The sequence below is a fragment of the Phyllostomus discolor genome, chromosome 7 (assembly GCF_004126475.2).
Source record: "Phyllostomus discolor isolate MPI-MPIP mPhyDis1 chromosome 7, mPhyDis1.pri.v3, whole genome shotgun sequence".
Taxonomy (NCBI): domain Eukaryota; kingdom Metazoa; phylum Chordata; class Mammalia; order Chiroptera; family Phyllostomidae; genus Phyllostomus; species Phyllostomus discolor.
In genome coordinates this window covers 128,052,799-128,077,393 of record NC_040909.2, presented here as the reverse complement: position 1 = coordinate 128,077,393, position 24,595 = coordinate 128,052,799, and the positions used below count along the sequence as shown (strand labels likewise).

The 24,595-nt window shown below is 54.3% G+C and overlaps 1 protein-coding gene across 1 annotated transcript in view; it reads right to left on the bottom strand.

Moving 5' to 3' along the window:
* Positions 1-24,595, bottom strand: part of ZHX2 (zinc fingers and homeoboxes 2) — a 133,677-nt gene that overhangs the window by 5,573 nt on the left and 103,509 nt on the right. The window contains exon 3 of the mRNA XM_028533953.2: positions 4,707-7,478. Within this exon, the coding sequence (XP_028389754.1) occupies positions 4,711-7,239 (2,529 nt within the window). The 5' untranslated portion in view covers positions 7,240-7,478 and the 3' untranslated portion in view covers positions 4,707-4,710. The remainder of the gene's footprint in view (positions 1-4,706; positions 7,479-24,595) is intronic.

Below are 24,595 nucleotides of genomic sequence, written 5' to 3'. Positions count from 1 at the left end.
ATTACGGAGTGGGCTCTGTGGGGGCAGGGCGTGCGGGCGCACTGCCTTCCAGAGCCGGGCACACTGGGCAGCATGCAAATACCTGCTGGGTGAGTGAGCCAAGGCACTCATCACTAACGTCACTGAACTAGCTCCTACCTCTCCTCGGGGCCTGCATCCTTCCTCTGAGAAACGAGGGGCGTAGCTTTCGAGATTCTTAAGTTGCTTCAAGCTCCCCAAAGCACAGTGAGAATTCCTGGTGTGAGAAGCTCCAGCATATTAGGTAAGTGGAAGTGACAGCAGTTAACTCTCCATTGGGCACCCGGACAGTGAGGCTGCTCTGGAGTCCCTGAAAAGCATCGCCCAGGAAATATCCAGTGACCCAGTCCCCAACAGGTGCTTCCCTCAAGCTGCCCCTACACTCAGAGAGCAAAGGGTCCCGAACTCCTCTCCTCTGACTGCTGTCATCTAATGTGGCCAATGAGTGACGGAAAAAAATGAGAAGCAAAAGGATGGAAATATCAGACCCTGCATAACCGGGAGCCAACTCTCTTTGTTAATTCTTAGGTTGGTTCCATAAGTTGTTACTGAGCATCTGCTTGGGGTTGGGCCCTGGGGATTCAGAACTTAATGGAATATGGTCCCTGCCTTCAAGGGTTGTGGGGGAGAGACAGGGAAACAGATGATTAGAATATTTTTATCCACCCACTCATGCATCCAGCCACCCATCCGCTATCCATTCATGCGTCCATCCATTCGGATCTCTGTATTCGGACCGTGGATCCGAACAGTGTGGATGCACACGTATCCTGGGTCCTGAACTGTAGCCGGGGTGCAACACTTGGCGGCCGTGAGTCTTTTGAGCCAGGTGGACTGTGGAAAATATTTTTTCCTGACATTTCACAAAACGTATCTCTTCCCCAAAGCCACCCCTGATTATCAGGAGATGAATTTGTTGGAAATCAGGAGGCGGCAACACAGTGAATGCATGGTTGTGCATTGCTCGCCACTGCCACACAGAGCTAAGAAAGGACCAAGTCCCGTTGGCTCAGCCGGGGGGTTTGGGTGGCGTCGCTATTGGAGCGTCAGTGGGCTGTGGTGGCCGGGCCAGGCGCTGGCCTGACCAACGAGAGGATGGCCTCCCGGCGCCACCGGCTGCTGGCCGAGGGACCCAGGGCAGGCATCTCTGAGCCCCCGGTTCTGTGAAATGAGCCGGGCCCACCTCCTAGGACTGCCTTGACGCTTAAATGATTTCATCAATGTGCTCAGAAGAACCCTGAGCATGCAGCGCACACAAAGGAACAGAAACCTTTAGTAGAGTTGCAGTCGAGCTGCAATATTCCATCTGGCCAAACAGCAAGGCATATGTGTCTGAAAAGGTCTTGTTCAAGTGTTCTGACTCGTGTTTTAGGAAAGGAGACGTTTATTTTTCAGCTCCTTCCCAGGATAAGTCTCTCAATGGATGGCTCAATAATCGTCTGGACCCAGAGACGGAGTCAAGGCAACCTGATTCCAGGCTTGGGAAGGATTCCTCATCTCTGTGTCTACCTTCAGGGCAGAGGGGGGCCTGGACCGAGTTGCAAAGCAAAGTGTCAGCCAGAGGAGCTGACCGGGGACACGCGTAACTCCTGCAGAGGAGACCGCCCTGGAGTCAGCTCTCGGCCGGCCGCTCGCCCAGGTTCCTAGTCTCTCGCGTGTGAGCCTCACGCAGCAGCTCTCCTGAAGTCAACCCGTGCGCTGTCTTCAGGGCCATTACATGCGTAACAACCGAACTCAATGGCAGGTTCCTAAACAAACATGTATTTACAGAAAGGCATCACTGAATACTTATACATTTCACAAGACCCACATGTTTGGTTCATACACGCTGTGAAGAAATTTGGAAAGTTTTTTTTCCCCCCGAGTTGAAAGGCCCAGGAGGCCACCACCAGGGCAGCCCCTCCCTGAACGCAATGGTACCTCCGAAACATCAGGAGGCCTGGGAGGGACAAGAGGTGTCCCAGGTGTTGAGTGGGTCCTAGCATCTTGTTCAGGAATATTCTGCAGCACACACCAGGAGCATTTATGAAAAATAAACATCAAAAATGGTTTCTGAGTGTTTCCCAGTTCTTCTCGGAGACAGCAAGTTCCTGTATCTCTGAGTTATCTAATGTTAACTCAAAAGTCATTTCCAAAAACCCTAGGTATGCCTCCATCCCCTGCCACTGCGGGGAGGGCACCCAGAAATGGGAAATACCGGTACACGTGAGAAAGGAAGAGGCAGAGATGACAGCGGGAAGCATGAGGCTCTGGGGTGGGACCAAGTTTTACCTGGCTGGGGGCATGCAGGTAAGTTCTTTGGCTTCTGACTCTCAGTTTCTGGGTTTATGAAGGTATAAGGAGCTTATCTCCCAGGCTGAGGGAATTGGACAAGACCCCCCTGTGGCCAGAGGACCTAGCTCAGCCTCTGCTACTCAGGAGGCTCTGCTCCACCCTCCTCCCTTTCTTCCCAAAGCTTCTCCCTATGGCTCCATCTTCAGCTCCCCCGGGCCTCAGGTGAGGGTCAGGCACAGTGTCAGCTGGCCCAGACGGGCATTTTCAACCCAGATGGGTGGTGGTAGCTGGGAGAGAAGGGGTGGGGACAGGTGGCTGCAAGGGCCTCTGGGGAGCTGCCACCCACAGACAACCTCCCACTTAGTGAAGGGCATTGGGAAGCCCCACCTGAGCTCACTCCGGGTTACAGGGACACTTAGCATCCTTATACTCAAGCTCAGCAAGTACGGTTAGTTCAGAATTGCTTTTGCCAGCTGTGGGACCATTGGGGTTCCTCATAGTTTGCCTTTCCTCATTATTAACTCAATCCTCACACTTGACTTTCCGTCTACGCCAAACCCCTTTCTGTTTCTCAATGGCACCATTCTTTTTCTTGTCTCTGGACCTTTGCCTTGTCTATTCCTTCCCCTTGAACCACTCTTTCCCCTGTCTGTGTACTTAGCTAACTCCATCCCATCTGCTAGCCCCTGAGTCAGATGTCCCTTCCTCCAGGAAGCCTTCCCTGACCCCCAGCCTGGGTGCCCCTCCTGGATGCTCTCACACACAGCTGTCCATGTCTCTCTCACAGCCCAGATCACCCTGGCTAGTATAAGGGGGACCGATTGCCTCTGTCCTTGGCCTGACGGGGCCCCTTGTGAACGAGGACTGTGTCATCGGCCTTCTTCGTCACGTGCTCTCCAATGCCTAGCACAGCGAGGGGCACGCAGTAGCTGCTGGGGATGCATTTGCCGAATCGGACTGAACCCTGTTGCCTAAAGCAATCACGTCGAGTTGTGTCCTATACCAGAAAAGGCCAAGGGCAGAAGACAGGGAAAGCTAGGAGCTTTCGGGCAGATTCTGATTGGACAAAAAAATACTTCTCCTTTATTTCATGAGAGAGAGAAAGGCTGGACTGGCAGGGTTTTACCAGAGAGTGGCCAGAGGGAGGACGGCACCAAGGTGGCCCGACAGAGGTGGGGAGTTGGTGCCGTTGGTGACGCCAGGAGCCTATCCCTCTCTTCCTGTCATGGCCCCACCCCTCTGGGCTGCATCCTCCCCAAAAATGCATTACTACTTCCTCCCGAAAAGTCGGAGGAGGAAGACTTGAAGTCATTCTGTGATTGGCTGCTTATTAAACTACCCTTTTCATAGCTGATGGAACTGGCTAAAACCAGGTTTCGAGAAGACTTGATTTTTTTGCCAGGCGCCTCATTTTATTACTGAATACATGAATGAGCGAGTCACACGGCCATGAACAAAGAGGCACGGTGATTTCCAGGGCCCCCTTTGGGACCCTACCCACCATCCTGGAAGCCCTTACCCTTTATGTGACTATTTAGAAGATGACACCGGGTGGTGGGGAGGGGCTTCTGCTGCCTTTTAAGTGACCCGTGGCGGAGCCAACCCAGGCAGACTGTAAATCGTGAATGTTCCTTCTAGGCCCACGTGGCCCTTGGAATATTTGAGCTTTGGCCAAGGTGGACCTTTGCCCCCTGAACCCCACCCCCAGCTCCGACTCCTTTCCGAGCTCACCACCCAGCAAGCCGCGGTGCTCAGGCCCGGATCTGCACAGGCCTCTTGGGAAGCACAAACACCAAGGGCTTGGGTGGCAAGTCCCATTATGTGGATGACATGGCCATTAGTCACCATGGTAACCTCCCTGCCCAGGGCTTTGTGGCTCCACAGGCCTCATTTACACCAGTCTCTTCCAGACCGAAGGGGTTGGGGGCCCAACCGGCACAGCGAGGAGCTCCTGCTCACCACACCTACACAAACACCGGCCTGCCTTCCAGGTTAGTAGGAACGACCCCGCATCGCCAGCCAGTAACCTTAGACACTTACTCTTCAAAAGTCCAAAAAGAAAAGAAGAGGAAAAGATAAAAAAAAAGAAAGAAAATAGAAAAGACACATCCTTTCCATCTTTTTGCTTCTTACAGCAGCGAACACAAAACAGGTGGTTACAACTGCAACCGGACTTTCGACCGAACAGGCGCCCAAGGGTGTGTCCAGGCAGGCCACCCGCCACCGTTCCGTCACCCACCCACACAGCCTTTCAAGTGCCATGAAACCTACCAGCCCCTGTTTTTCTTCCTTAAAAAAACCCCATCATCTTTGTCAGCGTCTCTGTCTTGTAAAAACTCTACTGACTCGAGCAACAGAAGGAAAGAAACCCAGCCTCCTCCCCTGGAACCCCCGGGGGAAACAGGTGCCATTACCTGCCTAGGCCCGGCCGGCCTCCGCGGGGACGCCGTCGGAGTCCGAGTCGGCCGGCTCCGTGGCGCCTTCGGGGGCAGTCTGACCCCAGCCGTCCGACCGGTCGGAGATGGCGTCCTCCTCTCCCACCGTCACCTCCACCCAGTCCACAACGCCCGACTCCTCGTTCTCGTCGCTGCCCTGGCCGTCCCGGCTGCTGCCCTCCGACCTGTCTGAGGTGGCCTCCGAGGGCTTTGCAGGCAAACCGTCTTTTGCTGGCTCGCTGCTGCCCACTTTCGCCCTGGGCACCAGCTTCTCCAAGTCCTCTTCGCGGAGCTTTTTGGGGTCCGTGTGGTACTGCGGCCCCACCTCGCTCCCGTTCTTTGGGCTCTCGGTGACGGTGACGACCACGGCTTTCGCCGCCTTCCTCGACAGGATGTCGTAGCCATGGTCCTCCGCTACCTGCTGCTGCTGGTACTGCTCCAGCCACTTCAAGGTCCCCGTTTTCAGCAAGCATCTGTTCTCCTTGAACCAACGCACAATTTCAGTCCGGACCAGGCCGGTCTTGGCTGCTAACTGGTCGTACTCCTGGGGCGTAGGCCACTGGGTTCTTGCAAACGTGCTCCTCAGGAGATGCACCTGTTCTTGACTTGTTGCGATTGCTGGTGAAGGGCTGGGCAGGGAGCTGACCAACTGGGCACCGGAGAGCTGGTCAAGGCGAGACAGAGCACCGTTGGGGGCCAGCACATCCTGGCCTTTTTTCACGGACCCCATGGAATCCAAGACCGCTTGTTCCATGCTGTCCCGAAGCTTCCGCCGCTCCGAGAACCAGGAGTCGACCTCCCTCCTGCTCAGCTTCGTCTCCACCCTTAGCCGATCGAGTTCCGCTTGCGTCGGGAAAGAGCTTTTCAAAAAGCTGTCTTCCAGGATTTTAACCTGACCCTGTGTTTTCTCTTTGTACTTCTGCGGGGCAAAGTCTGGGTAGGCGTGGTACGTGCGACCACCGTGTCGGGAGGCCGAGATGGCCAGCTGGTCTTTGGCAATGGATTCGCTGGTGATGTGGACGATGCCCCTTTGACACCGATACCGGTGGTCACTGAACCACTTCTTGATCTCGCTCCTGGCAAGGCCGGTCAACTCGATGAGCCGGTAGACCTCAGCATCATCCGGGAACTGGCTCTTGAGAAAGCTCGCCTTGAGATGGGCTATCTGCTCCTTTGACTTCTTGCGTTCGCTGGCCGGAGTCAGCACCGGGCTGGACAGCTTGGGTGGGGGCTCTGGCACCTGAGCGATGTGTGGGCGCTTGGGCTCGGGGGCAGCTTGGGGAGTCACTAAAGGTCTCTTCTGGCCGTGGTTGGTCACCCCGGCCACGGCAAGAGTGATAGGGGAGCAAGACACGGTCGCTGGCCCGCTGGTCACCTGCGTCAGCACCAGGTTGGTCTGGCCGAGGATCTGACACGGCACAGCTGTTTGCAGGATGGGCTGCGGGATCTTGGCGGGGGCCAGCTGGGTGGGCAGCACAGTGATTGTCGGGGGGACTGTCTGGATGGTGCCGTTGAACATCTTCTTCCGGGCCTCCTCCACCTCCTCCGGGGACCAGCTGATCCCGTGCTTCAAACGCTGGGTGGCGAACCAGATTCTGATGTGCTCTTCGGGGTGTTTGGAGGCGGCCGTCAGCCAGGACAGCTCCGCCTGGGTCGGGTAAGGGAACTTGTTGAAGGAGTTGATCATGGTGGCGTTCGTGTCCAGCGCGGAGTTGTATTTGGTAGTATTCAGCGGGACGGGGACCTTGGGGACAAGGTTGATATTTGGTGGGAGCTGGACAGAAGGCATGACGTGCCCCAACTCCTGCAGCAGCTCCACGCCTCCGAGTCTGGAGAGGATCTCGGCTGCGTCTGTCACCAGGCGGGCGGTCCCCTCCACGTGGTTCTCGGGGGCAGCCTCCTCGGGCTTCTTGGGCACCTTCTTGGCATCGGCTTTCGGTTTCCCTGGCCTCATGATGGGAGTCTTACTCACCGAGATCCCAGGGTCAGCGTCACTGCCTCCAGGGCCGCTGGTGGTGATGGACACGATGTGGTTGGTGGCCTCGATGGACTGTTCCAGGACAGTTTGGTTATTGCGCTTGATCAGCTTCAGCTTGAAGTTGGTCTCCCCGGGATGGAACTTGGAGTTGTGGTCGGACAGGGAGTCGTACTTTTTGGTGGTGAAGTTGCACTCGGCACACACGTAGAGGGGGTTCAGGATCACGTTGGGGTGCTGCATGTCCACGTGCTCCGTGAACTCGTTCAGGTTCTGCGTGGAGTAGGGGCAGTATTTGCACTCGTAACCGCCTTGGAGCTTTTTGGAAGGGTTCTCCCCTGTCGATTTCACCTCTATCACTTCGTTTTCTTTGGAAGCGTTTTCAGGTTCTGCTGCCCAATTACCCTTGGCCGTTTCAGGCTGGGGCGTGCCGATCCCTTTCTCTTTGGCCCTGTCTCCTTCCTCGGGCACGTCTTGTTCTAGCACTTGGGATGTCCGCACCATGCATGGGGTGGTAGACTTTCGTTTGCTCGCCATGCCGCCCGTCTGTGTGTGATGGCTTATTTTGGGGTGGGGATGGGGGCGGGGCACGTAGGGGAGAGGCCGTGAAATTTTTTGGAACAAATAAGGTCAAAGAAAGGCTCTTGGCTTTATTCCCCCTCCAGTGACTTTGGCTTCCCTTCAATGCTGAAGTCTAGTGTTTGAGTTTCCAGAATGATCTCAGCACAGAAAACTGTAACTGCTCCAACCATTAAACACGAGACGCAGCATCGTATCTGTGGGACAAGAACAAAGATGGGGTCAGTGTTTATTTACAAGGCGAAAGAAACGAGCATTTCTTTCTTAAAAAAAAAATAATTTGAGCTCTTCACATGAATTTCCTTCTTTCTTTTTTTTAAATCCTCACCTGAGGAAATATTTGGTGATTTTAGAGAAAGAAGAGGGGGATGGAGAGGGGGGAGGGGGGAGAGAGAGAGAGAGGGGGTACATTGCTCAGTTGCTTCCTGTACGCACACTGACCAGCAATTGAAACTGGAACCTAGGCATGTGCCCTGACCGGGGATCAAACCCACAACCTTTCGGTGCATGGGACGATGCTCCAAGCACCTGAACTGTCTGGCCAAGGCAACTGGCATTTCTCTCTGAGTTGCAGTCATGACCCACCACAACTGGCACCCAGAGCGTAAACACCCAGGTGGCTCCCCGTGGGCGCACATGAAAATGACAGATCACATCCTCACGTTCTTCTCTTCCCTTCCCTGGGGAGGGGAGTGGGAACGGGCCCAGAGCAAACAGAGGAGGCTGCGGCCCACTTGCTCACATGTAGAGACAAATGCCCACGGAAAAGCGACACAAGTGCTGAGGTCTCCTGGAGCGGTGGGCGGAGTGGTGGGGGGAAAGCCGCAGGTGAGAGGCGGCGGGGCTCTCAAGCAGCTCTAACCGCCGGCACATCAGAAGCAAGACACTTCCCTGGGGCCGGCCAGTGGCATGTGTATGGGCATCAGAAAGCAGGTACGAATTTTTGTCTCTTGTCATAAAATCGAAATCACTATAGGTGCTCCAGAAAATGCAGTGAAGTATAAAGAAGAAAAAAGTCACCCCAATATTATAGTTTCTTCATTTCACTTGAGAGGTTCCCCATTCCTATAAATACGGAGCAAAATAATGATATAAAAATGGCTGCATGACACGACATTGTAGAGACACACCATACAGAATGCATTTAGCCACTCAACTTTTGCTGGACATTTATTTCCAATTTTTGGCTCTTAACAAAACTGCAATCGACACTCCGAGTCCTTACTTCTATCGCTACTTTTGGACGAATGCTTAGAAACGGAAGCACCGGGTCGAAGAGGATCGCTGTGTTACGTTCTCGCGACTCAGAAGGCAGAGTCTGTGTACCAGTGGGCCTTCTCCCCGGCAGCGAGTGCGTGGCCAGCTTCCCACTCAACCTACGTGAACTGTTACCATGAAAAAGCCTTGCTGATGACGCAGGTTAACACTGTCTTCATATGCTTTTGTCCTTTTTCTTTTTTAAAGATTGTATTTTCTTGATTATGCTATTACAGTTGTCCTGATTTTTCTCCCTTTGCCCTCCTCCACTCAGCACCCCTCCACTCCCTCAGGCAATCCCCACACCCTTGTTCATGTCCATGGGTCATGCGTAGAAGTTCTCTGGCTCCTCCATCTCCTGTACTGTACTTCACACCCCCTGGCTATTCTGCAACTACCTGTTTGTACTTCTTACTCCCCTGTTTTGTCCTTTCTCTTGATTGCTATTAAGGGTGACCGGTTTTCAAAGACTTACTTTCCATTTGTATTCTCTCTTTGTGAATTGTCTGTTTATGCCATTTTTACAGTGTGAAGCTCAGTGTTTTTATTATTAATTTGTCAGGCTTCTCTCTATAGTAGGAATATCAGTACTTTATTGGTTGCAAAACTTTCCCAGTCTATCATTTTACCTTTTAGTTTTTTATATGGTGCTTTTCATGTTTTACATGTGAAATTTTAAATTTTAAGGTAGTGGATTTATCAACCTTTTATGGTTTCTTTCATCATAATTTCATATACAGAAAGTAATTCCCTGCCTTGATAGCCAAGACATTATTATTTTGTGTTTTCTTGAGAGCATTTTAGCTTTATTTTTTACATTTAACTCGTCTGGAGTTGAATTGATCTCGCATTACGCTGTAAGATATACCTGTAGCTATGTTCTTAAAAGTTACCAATGAGCCCTGGCTGGCATAGCTCAGTGGATTGAGCACGGGCTTTGAACCAAAGTGTCGCAGGTTCGATTCCCAGTCAGGGTACATGCCTGGGTTGCAGGCCATGACCCTCAGCAACCACACATTGATGTTTCTCTCCCTCTTTCTCCCTCCCTTCCCTCTCTAAAAATAAATAAATAAAATCTTTTTTAAAAAGTTACCAATGGTGCCATGAGCCTGTAGTATGCATCTTTTCTCATGAATTTTTGAAACTATCACATTACATTACATTTGTAAATATACTGGGGTGTTTCTGGGGCACTGTCCATGCTGCTGGTCTAGCTGTTGCAGCTGTTATGCTTCACGAACTTTTCGTAGATTAGAGCATGCTTTAGTCTGTAGTGGAGTGAGGTCCTTGTCACTCCTCTTTTGCAAAACAGTTCTGGACTCCTTTGATCAACTATTCACATAAATCAATTCTCATGAATCAGAACCACGTGCAAAATCAAATAGAATTTTGGTTGTGATTGCATTAAACAAGTACTAATTTGGGAGCCTGGGTACAGTTTGTTTATTAGGGGGCAGGAGAGGTTAACGGAACCCAAGCTGGGGAGCCGAGGGGCGGGGCCACACTGAGCACCCAAATGCGTGGGCTGATGCAGCGTGGGGCTTTCATTGTGTGGCTAGAGGAGGAGGGGGAAGCATTTTGAAAGAAAGCCAACTGGCATCCGGGGCAGGGGAATGGAGGAGGTGGCGTATCTCCTCCTGCTCCCTCTCTTTGCCTGGGGTTTCGGTCCCACTGGCAGGAGTGTTCAAGGCAGGAAGTGAGGACTCAGTTTCACGAGCTACTCTGGGGGACTCGGGGCCCACAGCCATCCGCTCAGGGGCTTGTGGCTGGAACAAAGCGGGGGGGAGGATATTTACTGACTTGTTTGTCTCTCCCTCTAGAACCGTGCTCCCGATACGATATGGCAGCCGCATGTGGCTCTCTAAATTTAAATTAACTTTTAAAAACCCACATTCTCAGTCATACTAGTCACATTTCAAATGCTCAAGAGCTGCATGTGGCTGGCGGCTCCGGTTTTAAATAGTGTAGGGCGTTGCTATCGAGGGGTGCTTTACTGAACGGTGCTGTTCTAGAATAGAAACTCCACAAGCCCAGAGACCTCTCTGGGTTTCCCCAGAGCCCACAACAGCACCTGGCACACAGCACGCTTTCCACGAACACCGGCTGCATAGTGCAGCGAGCCCAAGAGTGCTGCCTGGTGGAGGCAGTAGCTGTGACACAGAGGGATGAAGCACTGACACACCTCGTCTGGGTGCTCAGGGATGTGTGTGCACGTGTGCACGCATGCATGTGCATGTTTGTATGTGCTGGGTCGTGTATGAGTGGAGGAACTCTCTAAGGGGAAAGAGCCCCACAGCAGAACGGGACTAAATTTGTACCCAGTAGCCAAGAAGCTTGGGCATTTGAATTCTAGCGTTTTAAAGAGAGGGAGCAAAGGGAGACTTTTCTCCTGTAGAACAAAGACATTAATCAGGCAGAAGTGGATGCAGGGGAGAAGAGACCTTTCTTACAGAGCTCCCCTTATCTAGAATGATTTAGATCTGTAGATAAGTAAGGCTGAGAAATGAGCCAAATCGAGGTGAGACATCTTAAAAGCTTCCCAGTGTTCCCCAAACTGCGGCTCAGAATAAACAGTATCTTCTAAAATTTAATTGGCAACCGGGAATCCAAACCACAGCTGACTGAAAAGCAGGAATCACAAAGAGAGGAAAGAGACAAAGGGGGGAGGGCTCCGGAGACGCTGAGCCTTTGAAGAATCATCCCTGGGTGTCCCACTGGGGGGCTGCGAGAGCCACTGCCCTGGGGGGGACGAGTCCTGGCGGACAAGGGGCCGCCGAGAGAGCGGTGCCTGTCTTTTTGGGAGTCTGCGAGCCACCGGCGAGGTCAGGGTCAGCACCACGAGGTCCGTGCTCACCCGTGTGAAGGCTACAATGTTTCTGGCAAAGTCTGCAGGTTCAGCGTACGCTGGTCAAAGTTGGCAAAATAAAAGAAAAATGAATGGCCAGATGAATGAATGAATGAATAAAATGCATGCTAAACTCCGACGCAGCCCCTTCTGTGCCGTGTGGTGAGTGTCGCAACAGACCAGCTCTGGGCGCTGGGTCTCACCCTGGGCCAGCTTGCCAGTGGGTCTGAACTGGGCACAGGCGCATCCTGGACCAACCTGCTAGCACTCCCCTTAAAGGACTTCAGCATATGAATTTTTTGGGGGGACACAATTCAGCCCATAATGGCTGTACCACCTAAATACTCTCCGATAGCACAAACATGACTTATGCACACTGTCAACAGATACTGACTGAGCCCCTGCGAATGCTAGACACGGTTCTAGGTGCTGGGGATAAGGCGTGAACAGACAGGAATCTCTGCTCTTGCAGAGCTCAAGTTCATGAGGACGACAATCAGAAGCAGTACAGTCGGGAGACACCATGGAGAGAAATCAAGCAGGAAGAGCATATGTGGGTGTGCAGGGGGGACCTGTAACCTTCAGCATGGAGCCTGGGGACCCCCCACCCTGAGAGAAGGGGGCAGTGAGCCTTTGGATGAGCACAGACAAGGAGGGAGAGTTGATGAAACACGGAGGGGCTGGCTAACGGCTTGACAGGGAAAGAAACATCCTTCTCAGAAATAAAACGGCCGTGACGGTGCTGAACTTCACTGAAATTCTCCATACTTGGTTGACGAGTCCGCAGAACAACCATGCAAAGCCACTGTTTTAGCCTCAATTTACAGAAGAAAAGGACCCAGGCCAGGGAGGTGCCGCGCCTTGCCCAGAGTCACACAGCTAGTCTGCGGCAGAGCTGGGATTTGGACAAAGTCTGATCACACTCTCGGCACACCCCACGGCCACGGCTGGGTAAGCAGGCCTCCCACGGTGGGGCAGGATCCCACCAGGCAGAGAGAGAAAGGCAGAGAGACTCCAATCACAGTGCTCCCAGGCAGCGGAGGTAGCAAGAGCAGGAGCCATCAGAGGAATGAGGAGGCCTGGGGGTGGGGGCAGGGCGTGAGGGAGGAGCTGGGAGGAGGCTGACTCTCCGGCTGGGCCAGAACGTGAGGGGTCTGGAAAGCCACACTAAGAAGCTGGGATTTCATTCTGCCGGCAACAAAGGCCCTTCAGGCCCTGTCACGCGAGCAGCAGGGTCCCGGAGCTGGCATGGGGGAGGCGGGAAGAGAAGGCACACCAGTGAGGGAAGGAGTCCCCAAACCCGGCAGGTGAACAATCATCGCAACTAACGCCAAGTTACACAGTCAGGGCCCGGGCTGCCAGGAGACACTCTTCTCTCCAGCCTCCCAATGTGTCCTTTAAGTAGACACTGAGGGTTCTTCACGGAACACCTGGAACTTTCTCACATGCAGTTGGGCCTTCCTTCCCCACCAAGGAATGGCTGGAGGCTTTGGGTTTAAAGGTGGCCAAACCATCCTTTTTGCCATTTTCCCAAAGATGACAGCTCACATTCACTGAAGGCTTAGTACATACAAAGTACTAAGAGTTTCACTTCTCAAAAACCCTGTGCAGAGACTGGGGCTCAGAGAGGTTAACGAGCTGGGCCAAGGTCACACAGCCTGGGGCCATGCAGCTGGGCTACAAGCCTACTTGCAGACCCGTTCGTTGCCTGGGGATCTTGTTAAAACACAGGCGCTCACTCAGTAAGTCTGCGTTTCCAACAAGCTCCCAGGCGAGGACAGGACGGCACTGCAAAGGTGGAGCGTACTGGAGTCTCTCCGCGCCTCCCCAAGTAAGCGCTTCCCACGGTCACGCCCTTGGCCTTCCCCATCCCCGCCCTCATTTCCAGAGGCAGGGTGGTAGCATTTCCTGACCTTTCCCTACAAGTGGCCTGTGGCCCTCGGCAGGGGGGCAGGGGATAGGAAGCATGGGTCAGACCAGACCCTGGACACCCTTCTCATGGTGGTGGCTGAAGTGCACCCTGGCTGTCAGAGGAGGGAATGTCTTAGGGCTGGACTGCCCTAGGCAGGTATCTGGGGAATGAGACAACGGAAATTCCCCGAGGCCAGCGGGTCTTCAGCCTGGGGGGGGGCTCAGAGGTCAGAGCAGGTGGCAGACCCTAGGCCCTGGGGGCTGCTGGGGCTGCGTCTTGCCTGCCATAGGCGAGCGCAGGTGAGGTTCTTGGAAGTCACACCTTCCACAGCTTCGGGCTTTGGGGGAAGCGGGCACTTCCCATTTCAGAGCCCGTTCCGGGGCTGTCAGAGGGAATAACAGGGCTCTCCCGGCGCTTTCAAAGGAGGCATGTTGTCGAGACATCAAAGCCGAAAAGGACGCTTTTAGCTTTGCTGGGTCTTCTGACAGGGCTGTTAACAGATTCCACCTCAGTTTATCCAGGGGCGATTCTGCGTGTGTGTGTGTGTGTGTGTGTGTGTGTGTGTGTGAGACTGTTCCTTTGTGCTTTAACATCACAACGCATCACCACGCTCCCGGCCCCTAGGAAGGAATTCTGACCGCTGGGGGCTGGGCTGGAGAAAGGAACTGGATGCAGGGGTCCTGGGCTTCACTCTCAGCTCCTGGCCAGGCAGCTTTCTCTTCCTCTGTCTCTGTCCTCACCTCCGTTTTCTCATCTGTTAAATGGGAATTTCTTCTGAAAGGTCATTGGTTACCCTGAGTTAATTCCTGACTTGTACTGATTTCTCCCCAGCCTCCTTGAAATCTAAACGTGAATTTCAGGGTGGGCCTACAGTGTGTGTGGCTCCCTAGCCCCCAGATGCCACCTGGGGGGCTCAGCCACTACACCCACTCCTGAGCCCCAGCCCACACTCATGTAACCCAAACGCCACGGATCTGAATTCCTAACAAGCAGCCACGTGGTCTGGTGGCCTCGGCAAGAGGACACCACTTGGCTGCTCCTGATTCAGAAGGGGTGGGCCCAGGGCACCTCCGTGCCACAAAGATGGGAGGTATTCCCAGCTGGCATTCCACAATGACGCTGAAACTAGAAACGGCTGGTGTGGCTCAGTGGACTGAGTGCCAGCCTGAGAACTGAAGGGTCGCCGGTTCAATTCCCAGTCAGGGCACATGCCAGGGTTGCGGGCCGGGTCCCCAGTTGGGGTGGGGGGGTGTGAGGGGCAACCTATGTTTCTCTCACACATCAATGTTTCTTTCCATCTCTTTCTCCCTCCCTTCTGCTCTCTCTGAAAATAAATAAAATCTTTTAAAAAAGAAACAAGTGACGAGCTCAAGCTCCCCGTAGTCCCAAGGGCTGTGACGAGTCAGAGGATGACGCAGGAAGGGGGAGAACTGCACGAAATCCTGACGGCGGAAGAGAAGGGAGCAGGGGGCCCCAGGTGCTGGGTAATGAGCCGCCTTCAGCAGCAGCAGGGGCCGTAGCAGCGGAGCTGGTGGTCGGGGGAGGCGAGCTTTAAGAGCCCAGTTCCTGTTACCTGTGCCTGTGCTTAGCGTTTACTGCTCAGTTGCTCAGACAGACAATTAAAAAAAAAAATAAAAGCAGGGGCTTGCTGATCCGGTGATGTGGAGGCAGGAGCGTGCAGTACTAGGATGCCGTTTACATGCACAATCTTCATTATTCCCACAAGACCAACAGATGGCCCTGAGCTCCATTTCACAGGTGAGGAAACTGAGGCTTGGAGCGGCGAAGTGGGCTGCCGAGGGGGCGGGGCCCAGGGTTCCTGCCTCCGCACCACTGCCTGGTCCCTGTGACACGCAGCTGGTAATTGTTGTTAATTCCATTTCCCGACGCGGAGTCCATAAATTAGATTTCTCACAAGTTCTGAGGGGCTGCCCCCCTCTGGGAGTATTCAAAGGAGTAAGATTTTAATTGAATTATGTTGTCTTTTCTCCAAACTGCTGTTCTTCAGACGCTCTCCTATCAGGTAGAAGAAAGCTTGTGTGGTCTCCTCCAGTTGAAAGCAGTTCAGCAGCTGGAATGACATTGTCGTGGCTGCTCCATGTAGCCCACTGCATCAGTGTCACCGTGCATTCTGATGGCACAGGGCTCTGAGAGGAGGCTGGTGTCCTGGGAGTGGCAACCCGAGAGGCCACTCAGTGCTGGGGGCGGAGAACGTCGGCTCTGCCTGAGAAGGCAGACCTTCGGCCCGTGTGAACCTGGAGCCGGACTTGACTCACTTCCTCGGGCGTGATGAATTCCGAAGCCCCGTCTCTCCTGAGCCCTTCAGGAGGTGAGGACACGGCCTCCGGCGGCCTCGAGGCCCCTCAGCACTCACCATCCGTGCCCAGCTGCTCTGTGAAAGGGGCACAGGCTGCAGGCAGGCCTCCCTGGTTGGAATCCTTCTCCGGCCACGGCCAGCATGCCTGTCTCCCAGGCCCCAAGTCACAGGTGATCCGGGAGCACCCAGCGCGGCATTGCCATTCCCCACGGCCGCCTCAGTGCCTGCAGCTGTGAAATGGGGGGGGGGGGACGACTCTCCCCCTGCAGGACTGGGCTCTGTGAGCACCTTTAACACCGGTTCCCTAGGAGGATGACCTTAGTCAGTGAGCTCGTATTTGTGACGAGGAACTCGGCGAAGTGCGGTTCAGATGGACCGCTCTGCACCCTCCTCCTCCTCCTAAGTCTGCCCTCTGATCATCCCTACCTTTGCCCCCACGGCCCCTGGAGAAGCTGCTGCACATGTACATCGGCCCGTCTCACCCGAGCCACGCTGCTTTGCGATTTGTTCATTCACCTTTTGTACAGGCCCACTGAGATTTCTGTGGCACCCGAGAGCCCCGTCCTGGTGAGTGTTCTACGCCCTTTGCTCTGTGCTCGTCACCGGGAGTCTTACATTTAACACAAGAACCAAGCTCATCACCTGCCTCCCAAACTGGGCCTTTCTGTAATTTTCTTCGTTCCAAACAAAAGCACCACAGTGCACCTAGTCACTCAGGCTGAAACCCGGACCCCGCCTGCCCCTCCACTCTCCCCCCACCCCACGGAGTATGCTGCACCGGCTCCTCCTGACACTGCTCCTGTGATGTCTCATAACTCTTCATCCACTGCTCAGGGCTGAGTCCTCCACAGGGTTTCCCTCAGCAGCTGCAATTACTCCCTGCATTGTGGCTCGGCCGCTGGGCTTTGCCTGTTTGTGGGAGGCAGCGCCTGTACAGCAACCTTTCCTTCCTCCACTTATTTCTAGAGCCCGCTCTTGGCCCATGTGGACCACCCAACAGCGGGTGTGTGACTTGGTCATGACCACTCAGGACCTCATGTCCCCCACCCATCAACAGTGAGTGGAAGGCATGGACTCAAGACCCAAGGGGAGCAGTCAGAGCCACTGCCGCCCATTCTGGAGCTTCTGCTGGAACCCCTGGGAGGAAAATGTGCTCCTTTTCCAGTGGAGCTGCTGACGAGAGTGGATGTAAGTGCAGACACCCAACCAGCCCTTGTGCCACATCGAGGGAGAGCATACTCAGTAGCTGAGCTGAAAGCTGAGCTGAGAGAGGCGGAGAGTGAGTCCTGACAACATCCCACTGAACACTGCTAGGCCAATGCCCTGGCTGGCATAGCTCAGTGGATTGAGCGTGGGCTGCGAACCTAAGGGTCGCTGGTTCGATTCCTAGTGTAGGGCACATGCCTGGGTTGCGGGCCAGGTCCCCAGTAGGGGATGTGCAAGAAGCAACCACACATTGATGTTTCTCTCCCTCTCTTTCTCCCTTCCCCTCTCTAAAAAGAAATAAAATATTAAAAACAATATTTCAGTAGCCCCTCTGCCTGTGGCAGGTGGGTGAAGTTCCTCTCAGAGGCAGGCTGTCCTGGCTTGGAGTGATGGGTTTTGCTGGGTGGCTGTCTACCCCCAGTGCCATGGTGAAATCACAGTGTTTTGAGCTGAAGTGGCCCATGAGAGGCCAGTGAAGCAGAGTGGGCAAGTCCACTAGCTTTGGGATTAGAACAGAGCTTGAGGCTCCATCCAGCATCTACTGGCTGTACCACACTGGCAAGCTGCTTCGGCTCGTCTCGGTGTGGTTTCTGTACCTACAACACCAGAGGGAATGCCTACCTCCTAGGGTTATTGGAATGCTGCAAACGATGTAATGCTTGTAAAGACCCCATCAGAACACCAGGTACCTGCCAAGGCTCAACCTAGGGTGGCAGTGCTGGTGACGACGCAAGTGCAGCCTCACTCTGATGCCTTCTAAAGCAGAAGCTGGTCTTGCAGAGATTGTGACAAAGGCCACGTGAAACTGGTTCCCTGCGGGGGCTCGAGGGAGCTCAGGACTCTCGATCAGCCAGCACAGCCGGGAAATGGTCATGACGGGTGTCTGCGTGGGTTTCCAACCACAAATCTGTCACATTGTAACTAACATCTTCACTAACTCTCTTTCTCTGAGCAATAATCTTAAAAAAAAAAGCAACAAGATTAAGACATATTTTGAACCACAGTGGCTTCCTTATTTTTGCAGTTAATTATCATTTTCTCCAAGGCAAAGCATCCTTTCTTATTCTGGGTAAAAAGAATCCTGAGAGCCGTCACCACACACAGACCCCCCGCCCCCTCCCCTCTGCACACAGAAAAAAACAGGGCTGGGAGAAGAGCAAATGTGTTTCTGAAAGTGGAAAAAAAAGAAATCTTGCTGAGACAGAAAGGGAAAAAAAATGAACTCTGGTTTTCTGTGTCACATACATAAATAAATAAGGTGTTATCAGATGTTTAAGATGGGCCTACTCTGATTTACAAGCCATCAAATTCTGCTATCAAAACATTTGGAGAGGCGGCGAGACTGGAGGGATTTATCGTATCGACAAGTCCCGCGTAACCTTTCCCTTTCGTTCCCTGGGCGACGCACACAAGCTTCATCTTTCCCGAACCCGGAGCTGAGAGAGCCTTCTCTATTCCCCGGGGCCCGGCCGGCCGGTGCTGGGCCAGACGGGGCTCTGCAGCAGTCGCTGCTTCTGTGTGTCGGCTCCCGCTCTCCCTTCTGTCCCCCACCTTCCCTCCGGCCCATCCTTTGCTTTCCCAAACCCACAGCTGCCTCTTGAACCCCTTTTATCTCTGCTTCGAAGAGACTTGCCTCCACCTCAAAGCCTGGGATGAAGGCGAAGGGTTTATGTGTCCTGTCTGGTACGATGTCCTCCACGGAGCCCTTCATCCACGCCAGTTCCGTCCCAGACAAAAACACAGACGTTTAAACTGCAACCAGGGGCCGTGTGTCTCATCTCCATGCACAGGACCCGGGGGGTAGCAGGCGGGATAATGAACCGCTAGGATATCCAGGTCCTAATCTCTGGAACCTGTGTGAGTGACCTTAGGTGGCTAGAGGGAATTGGATGATGGGATTAAGGATCTTGAGATGGATTATCCAGGTGGGATGTGATATAATCACAGGTGTCCTTAAAAGCAGCAGGCAGATTACTGACTACATTCCCTGTGCTGTACTTGGCATCCCCGGGACTGTTTTGTATCTACCAATTTGCACTTCTTAATCCCTCCACCTCTTTCACCTGGTTCCCCAGCCCCTCCCCTCTGGCAACCAGCAGCCCGCTGTCTGTGTCTGTGAGTCTGCTTCAGTTTTGTTTGTTCGTTTATTCACTCTTTAGATTCCACGTGTAAGTGAAATCAGATGGTGCCGGGTGGGCACTGGAAATATCGGGGGGAACACTCTGTAAAGTGTATATGACTGTCTAACTACTACTACGCTGTACACCTGAAACTGATACAAAATCATGTGAATGTAAACTGCGATTGAAAAATGAAGTTTAAAGTTCTTTGAAACAAGAGGCAGGCGGAGGGAGATCGGGCTCCAGACGAGGAGGGGGTGATGTGGGGATGGAAGCAGAGATTGGAGTGACGTGCTCGGAAGACGGGAGAAGGCTCTGCAAACCAGGGGACACAGGGGGCTGCTGGGAGCTGCAGCAGGCCGGGAGACGGACCGTCCCCTGGGCCTTCCACGGGGACTGTGGCCACAGCGACACCCATGGCCTCCTGGGAGGCCCCCCGAGACCAGCGGGAGGAAAGATGATGCGTTGGGCCTGGTTCAGAGACGGTCCGCACGACGCACACACACGGCCCGGGGAAGTGAGCGACCGCCACGGAGTGCCGCAAGGGGCCACGGGATTCTGAGGTCTCCCTTTCCCTGTGGCCCTGAAGCCGCTGGCTTGATCGGACGGCAGAGTGACCTTTTGAAGACTCAGTGTCCGCAGCCACGGGAAACGAAAACAATTCCCATTTCCACGGAGCTGGCGAACTAGTGCCGGACATAGCCTTTATTTAAGAAACCAACCCTGGCTGGCGTAGCTCAGTGGATTGAGCACAGGCTGCGAACCAAAGCATTGCAGGTTCGATTCCCAGTCAGGGCACATGCCTGGGTTGCAGGCCACGGCCCCCAGCAACCGCACATTGATGTTTCTCTCTCTCTCTCTTTCTCCCTCCATTCCCTCTCTAAAAATAAATAAATAAAATCTAAAAAAAAGAAAAAAAAGAAATCACACAAATGACTGGCCACTGACAAACCGACAGCAGCCGGACAGCCTGACTCTGTTAGGGAAGGCACTTCTCCAGGGCAGGGGCAGGGACCGTCACCCTCAGCTCTACACTGGTGTCGGCAGGGGCGCTCTTAAATACCCCCGTGCCCAGGCCTTACCCTGTGCCGGTTAAGCCAGACTCTCTGGGGGTGGGGTCCAGGCATCGGCACTTTTTCAGCTCAATCCCAATGTGCAGCCCAGTTTGATGGGCGCTGGCCTCAGGCCAGCCACTTCCCAGGGGCCCGGGAGCACGGGTGACAGTCCATGCCACACGGGCTGAGGTGGGGGTTACGCTCATTCTGCTTCCCTGCTGGGTGGGGTCTAAATCTGGGCTGTGCTCCCACTTGAGCCATGGTCAGGAAGAACTGCTTATGCTACTTGTGTTCTCTGCTCCATCCCGCTCCCCTGTCCCAGGCCTTGCTCCTGTGTCCCCTGCCTGTACTGTCGCAAGGGCCTGCAGGCTACCTCCCATACGCGGCCACTGGGCTCTCTGGGCACCGTCCAAACGGCTGCCTTGTGTTCTGCCTGAAAGATGGACCTCGGACGGAGCACCACTCCCTGGCTAAACCCTGCCCTGGCTCCCTAGTGCTCCCCACATCTTGTCCAAATCCCTCCGTGTCATCCTCAAGCCCTGCTGATACTGTCTAAGCTTCTGACCCACCCCGAGGTGCACCGGCTGTTTCTAACCTGCCCTGCGCACTGCCCCCCCGCCCCTCTCCAGGCCTCGTCCACACAGTTCTCTGGAACGGCTCGCTCTCTCTCTCTTTAAAATCTTCCTTTTGAACTCAGCCTGTCTTCCGAAACCTGCTCAAATCCCTTCTCTCACAAGAATCTGGCCGATTCCTCTGCCGGACGGTTTGCTCCCTCCCCCACTCTCAAAGAACACACCGAGAACTTTCCACAGGACCGTCAGAGTCACCCGTCTGGGTGTCTTTAGGGTCAGGGGCTCGTTCTGGGCCAGGACCCTGTCCTCCTCACCTCTAGGTCTCCCACTGCTCTCTCTGGGCCTGCTCAGCTGGTGCTGGATGGACATGCACTCCATCCACGAACACCGATCCCACCCAGTTCTTTATCCCCCAGCCGCGCATTGCCTCAGTGTCTCGTGTACCTCGCTGCAGACAGGCCCACTGAGAACCTCAGCTGGCAATTATTTGATTTCAAGGAGGACAACAAATTAGCGCTCTCTCTAGGAGTTCCTGTAACAGCTGACAGCGCAGCAAGTTACATAGTCTCCCTTGTATCTTTCTTACTGTCAGGATGTCGCTGACTCAACTTCCAAGCAGGACCAGAGGTCTGTTAATACCCCTGTATTGTTAGCAGCAGGAGCACCCACAGCCAGAACCACTCAGAGACCCCCAGCTGCCCAGCCACTCAGGATCAACTACAGGATATGGGGCCTGGGGGCGCTTCTGCTTTCTCTGTCTGGGCCCCTGGCTGTTCATTGATTAGTTGACTGGTTCATTCATTCGTCCATCCATCCATCCATCCATCCATCCAGTAACAAATGTACCAAGGGCATATAATCGGTCCCTGGTACATTCTGGGCACTGGGAATACTGCCCTCTGGAGCTTTTACTTTGGAGGACTGGTTATGACCCCTAGAGACAGACAGAAAGAGACTGGATGTGAAAGGACATGGGGTCAGGCACTGGCCCAAGTCTGTCTTTGCTCACCACCTGTTGTGGGTTGAACTGTGTCCCCCCAAGAAGATATACTGAAGTGCTAACACCCAGCACTTCAGAATGTGAGCGTAAGTGGAAACGGGATCTTTAGCAGGTACTCGAGTTAAAATGTGGTCATTAGGGTGAGCCCTCATCCAACATGACTGATGTCCTTAGAGAAGGGGAAATCTGGACGCAGAGACAGGCACATACAGAGGGACGATGGCCTGAAGAGATACAGGGAGAGGACAGCCACCCGGCAGAGCCAAGGAGTGCCCGAGGCTCCCAGAGCCAGCAGACAGGTGTGGACAGCATCCTGAGAAGGAGCAGGGCCCTGCCCAGCAGGATTCGGGCTTCTGGCCCCCAGAACTGAGAGACCACACATTTCTGTCACTGAAGCCGTCCAGTGGGTGCTCTGTGGTGGCAGCTGGAGGAAGTGAACACACCACCCAGTGCGGGGCCCTCTCCTCTCCACAGCCCTGGCCTGGGAGGGTGGCCTGGCCGATCCTGCCCGTCCGGGAAATCTGGACTTGTCTTTCACCGGGGAAGAGCACAGTGACTTGGAACAGGAATGCCTCAGGTCAGCAGACCTGGTGTGTGAGCACGTGGTGTTGACACTCAAGGGAGACGGGCGGCTGGTTGGCTGAGGAGTCTGTCCGAGGGCGGGACGGGAGCACGTACAATTAGGGGCCATCCCGACATCCTGGCTCAATCGAACTCTTCGAGCCGCCAGCTGCTCTGAAACACATGCCGTCGGAACTCCATGTTCACCCACGGTCAGTGACGTCGGTCCTGCCACTTGGTTCTGCTCTCAGGCTCCACCGTCAGCTTTTCGGACCATCCTTTTGGGGCAAGCAGGCAGGCGGGGGCCGTGGTGTGGGGGTGGGCAGTGTGCCAGATTAAAAATGGCCACAGATTCTTTGAGTCTTGTCCCATGAAGAGGTAGGGTCCATGCCCTCATGCTCACCCCCCTTGATTAAAGCCAGGCTTCCTGGGTGACTGCTCTGACCGGCAGAATGTGGCGGAAGCGACGCTACGACAGCTCTGGGCCCAGGCCTATTGGAGTACATGCACACTCTCTCTGCTTCCCTCCCCCGGGAGCCCTGGGCCGCCAGGGGGGAAGTCTGCCCACCCAAGGCTGCCACGCTGCGAGGAAGCCCGAGCTGCCCACCCAGAGAGAGATGCTCAGCCGCCCCCCTGCTGGTCCAGTCCCATTGCTTTGAGTCACCTCCACAGGGGACCCCAGAGGATCACGGAGCAGAGGCAAGCCCTAACTGCCACACACTGTCTCAACTTCCACTCGTAGAATTGAGAATTAGAGTCAATGTCTGTTGGAAAGGCCTAAGTTCGGGTGTTGTTTTTAGGCAGTAAGCGTTAACCAGACCAAAGGCAGACCCAAGGCATCAACCGAGAGTGTGAGAAGACGCTCTACATCTGGACTTCAAGACTGACACGTAACCTTAAGCATGAGTGAAGGGTGCTGAGGTCGAGGTGGCATCCGCCCCTGATGGGGCCACCTGGCTGGTTCTGTCAGCAGGATGGCAGACATAGGCTGAACTGCCCCCTCTACAGCCCCTGATTGCCCCTGGGGCAGGTAGAAAAACACACGACCAGAGGGCAAGAGAATCTCTTTCTCCTACACAACACTACTGCTGATCGCTCCGTGCTGGCCGCCGGGCCAGGTGCCTCCCAAAACCCTGGGAGGCGGTGTTCCACACACGCAGGGACTGCAGCTCAGAGGCTGACCAATGTGCTCGAGGACCAGAGCTCGTCCAAGCAGAGCTGGGGTTCGAACCTGGGCTCCCCAGGCCTGGCTTTTGAAGGAAACCAAAGGCCTCAAAGTTGGGGTGACCCTGACACAGGAACTGGGGGGAACGGGAACAGGAGGAAGGCCTGTAAAAGGTATATATAAACTGTAGTCTAGTTATGCAAAGGTCTCCCTTGGATGGCTGCCTTGTCATCCACTTGGTCAACAGGGAAGGCTCCAGACACCGACCTGGGAATCCCACACGGCCTCGCAGAGTTCTGTGCGAGCAACCGCGACGAGCACGCTCCACGGAGCTCTGTGGGACTGACAGACGGACGGACGCCGTGTGAGCCCTGACGTCTGCTGATCCTGTAAGCGGGTATATTTAGTGGTGGAACAGTTTTCCTTCCAGTTTCGTAACACTTAAAAAAAAAATCCTGCTTGTCCTATTTTTTTCTTTTTTCCCTTTCCTTTCTTTCTTCTTTTTTTTTTTTCCATGAACTTGCAAGCGAGGTTGCATTCTTTCCATAGCAACGCACTAGGAGACTGCCTCTGCTTTGCTGGGAGAAGTCTAAGCAGGACTACCCAGGAGGAGGGAGAAGAGAATTCGGGGACCGGGGGCGGGGGAGATGCACTGACACCGCAGCACCCCGCAGGAGGGACGGAGGGTGAGGACGGGGCGGAGAACCAGCCCGAAGGCTGGGCGGGCCCTGTGGCCCCCACCTTCCCACACACTCTTTCTTCCTCACAAGGGCCCTGGGTGAACATGCTTCCCCCCATTTCCTCGAGGAGACTCTGGGTCTGAACCCACAAATCCAGTGGGTGCCGCGTCTGCTGGCACAGAGCTGGAGGCACACGGCCGCGTCACAGACTGTGTGCGGTGTGGCACGGTCTCGTGTGCCCACGTGGGGCTCGGCCACTCTGGCCTGAAGGCCAGGCAGCCAGCACCTCCTATCAAGGGTGACGAGCACTGAGCAGATCCATCCTGCCCTTGTGCTTTCCAGCGTGACCTTCCACCTCTCATTTCCATTCTCCCAGAGCGCGTGGGAGGGAGAGGGCCTGCAGCCAATAAAGAATAATCCTTTCAGAGAACGCAGGACATGGGAACATCCTCACGGAACGTTAACTAAAAGAAGGAGGTTACAACACACCATATGATTCCATTGATCTGATGTCTAGAAAGGCAGAGTTGGACAAAAACCAGTGGATTGCAGAGGCTGGGGGTGGAGGTAACAACCTTCAGAGCACAAGAGAATTTTGGGGGTGACAGAATTGTTCTACATCTT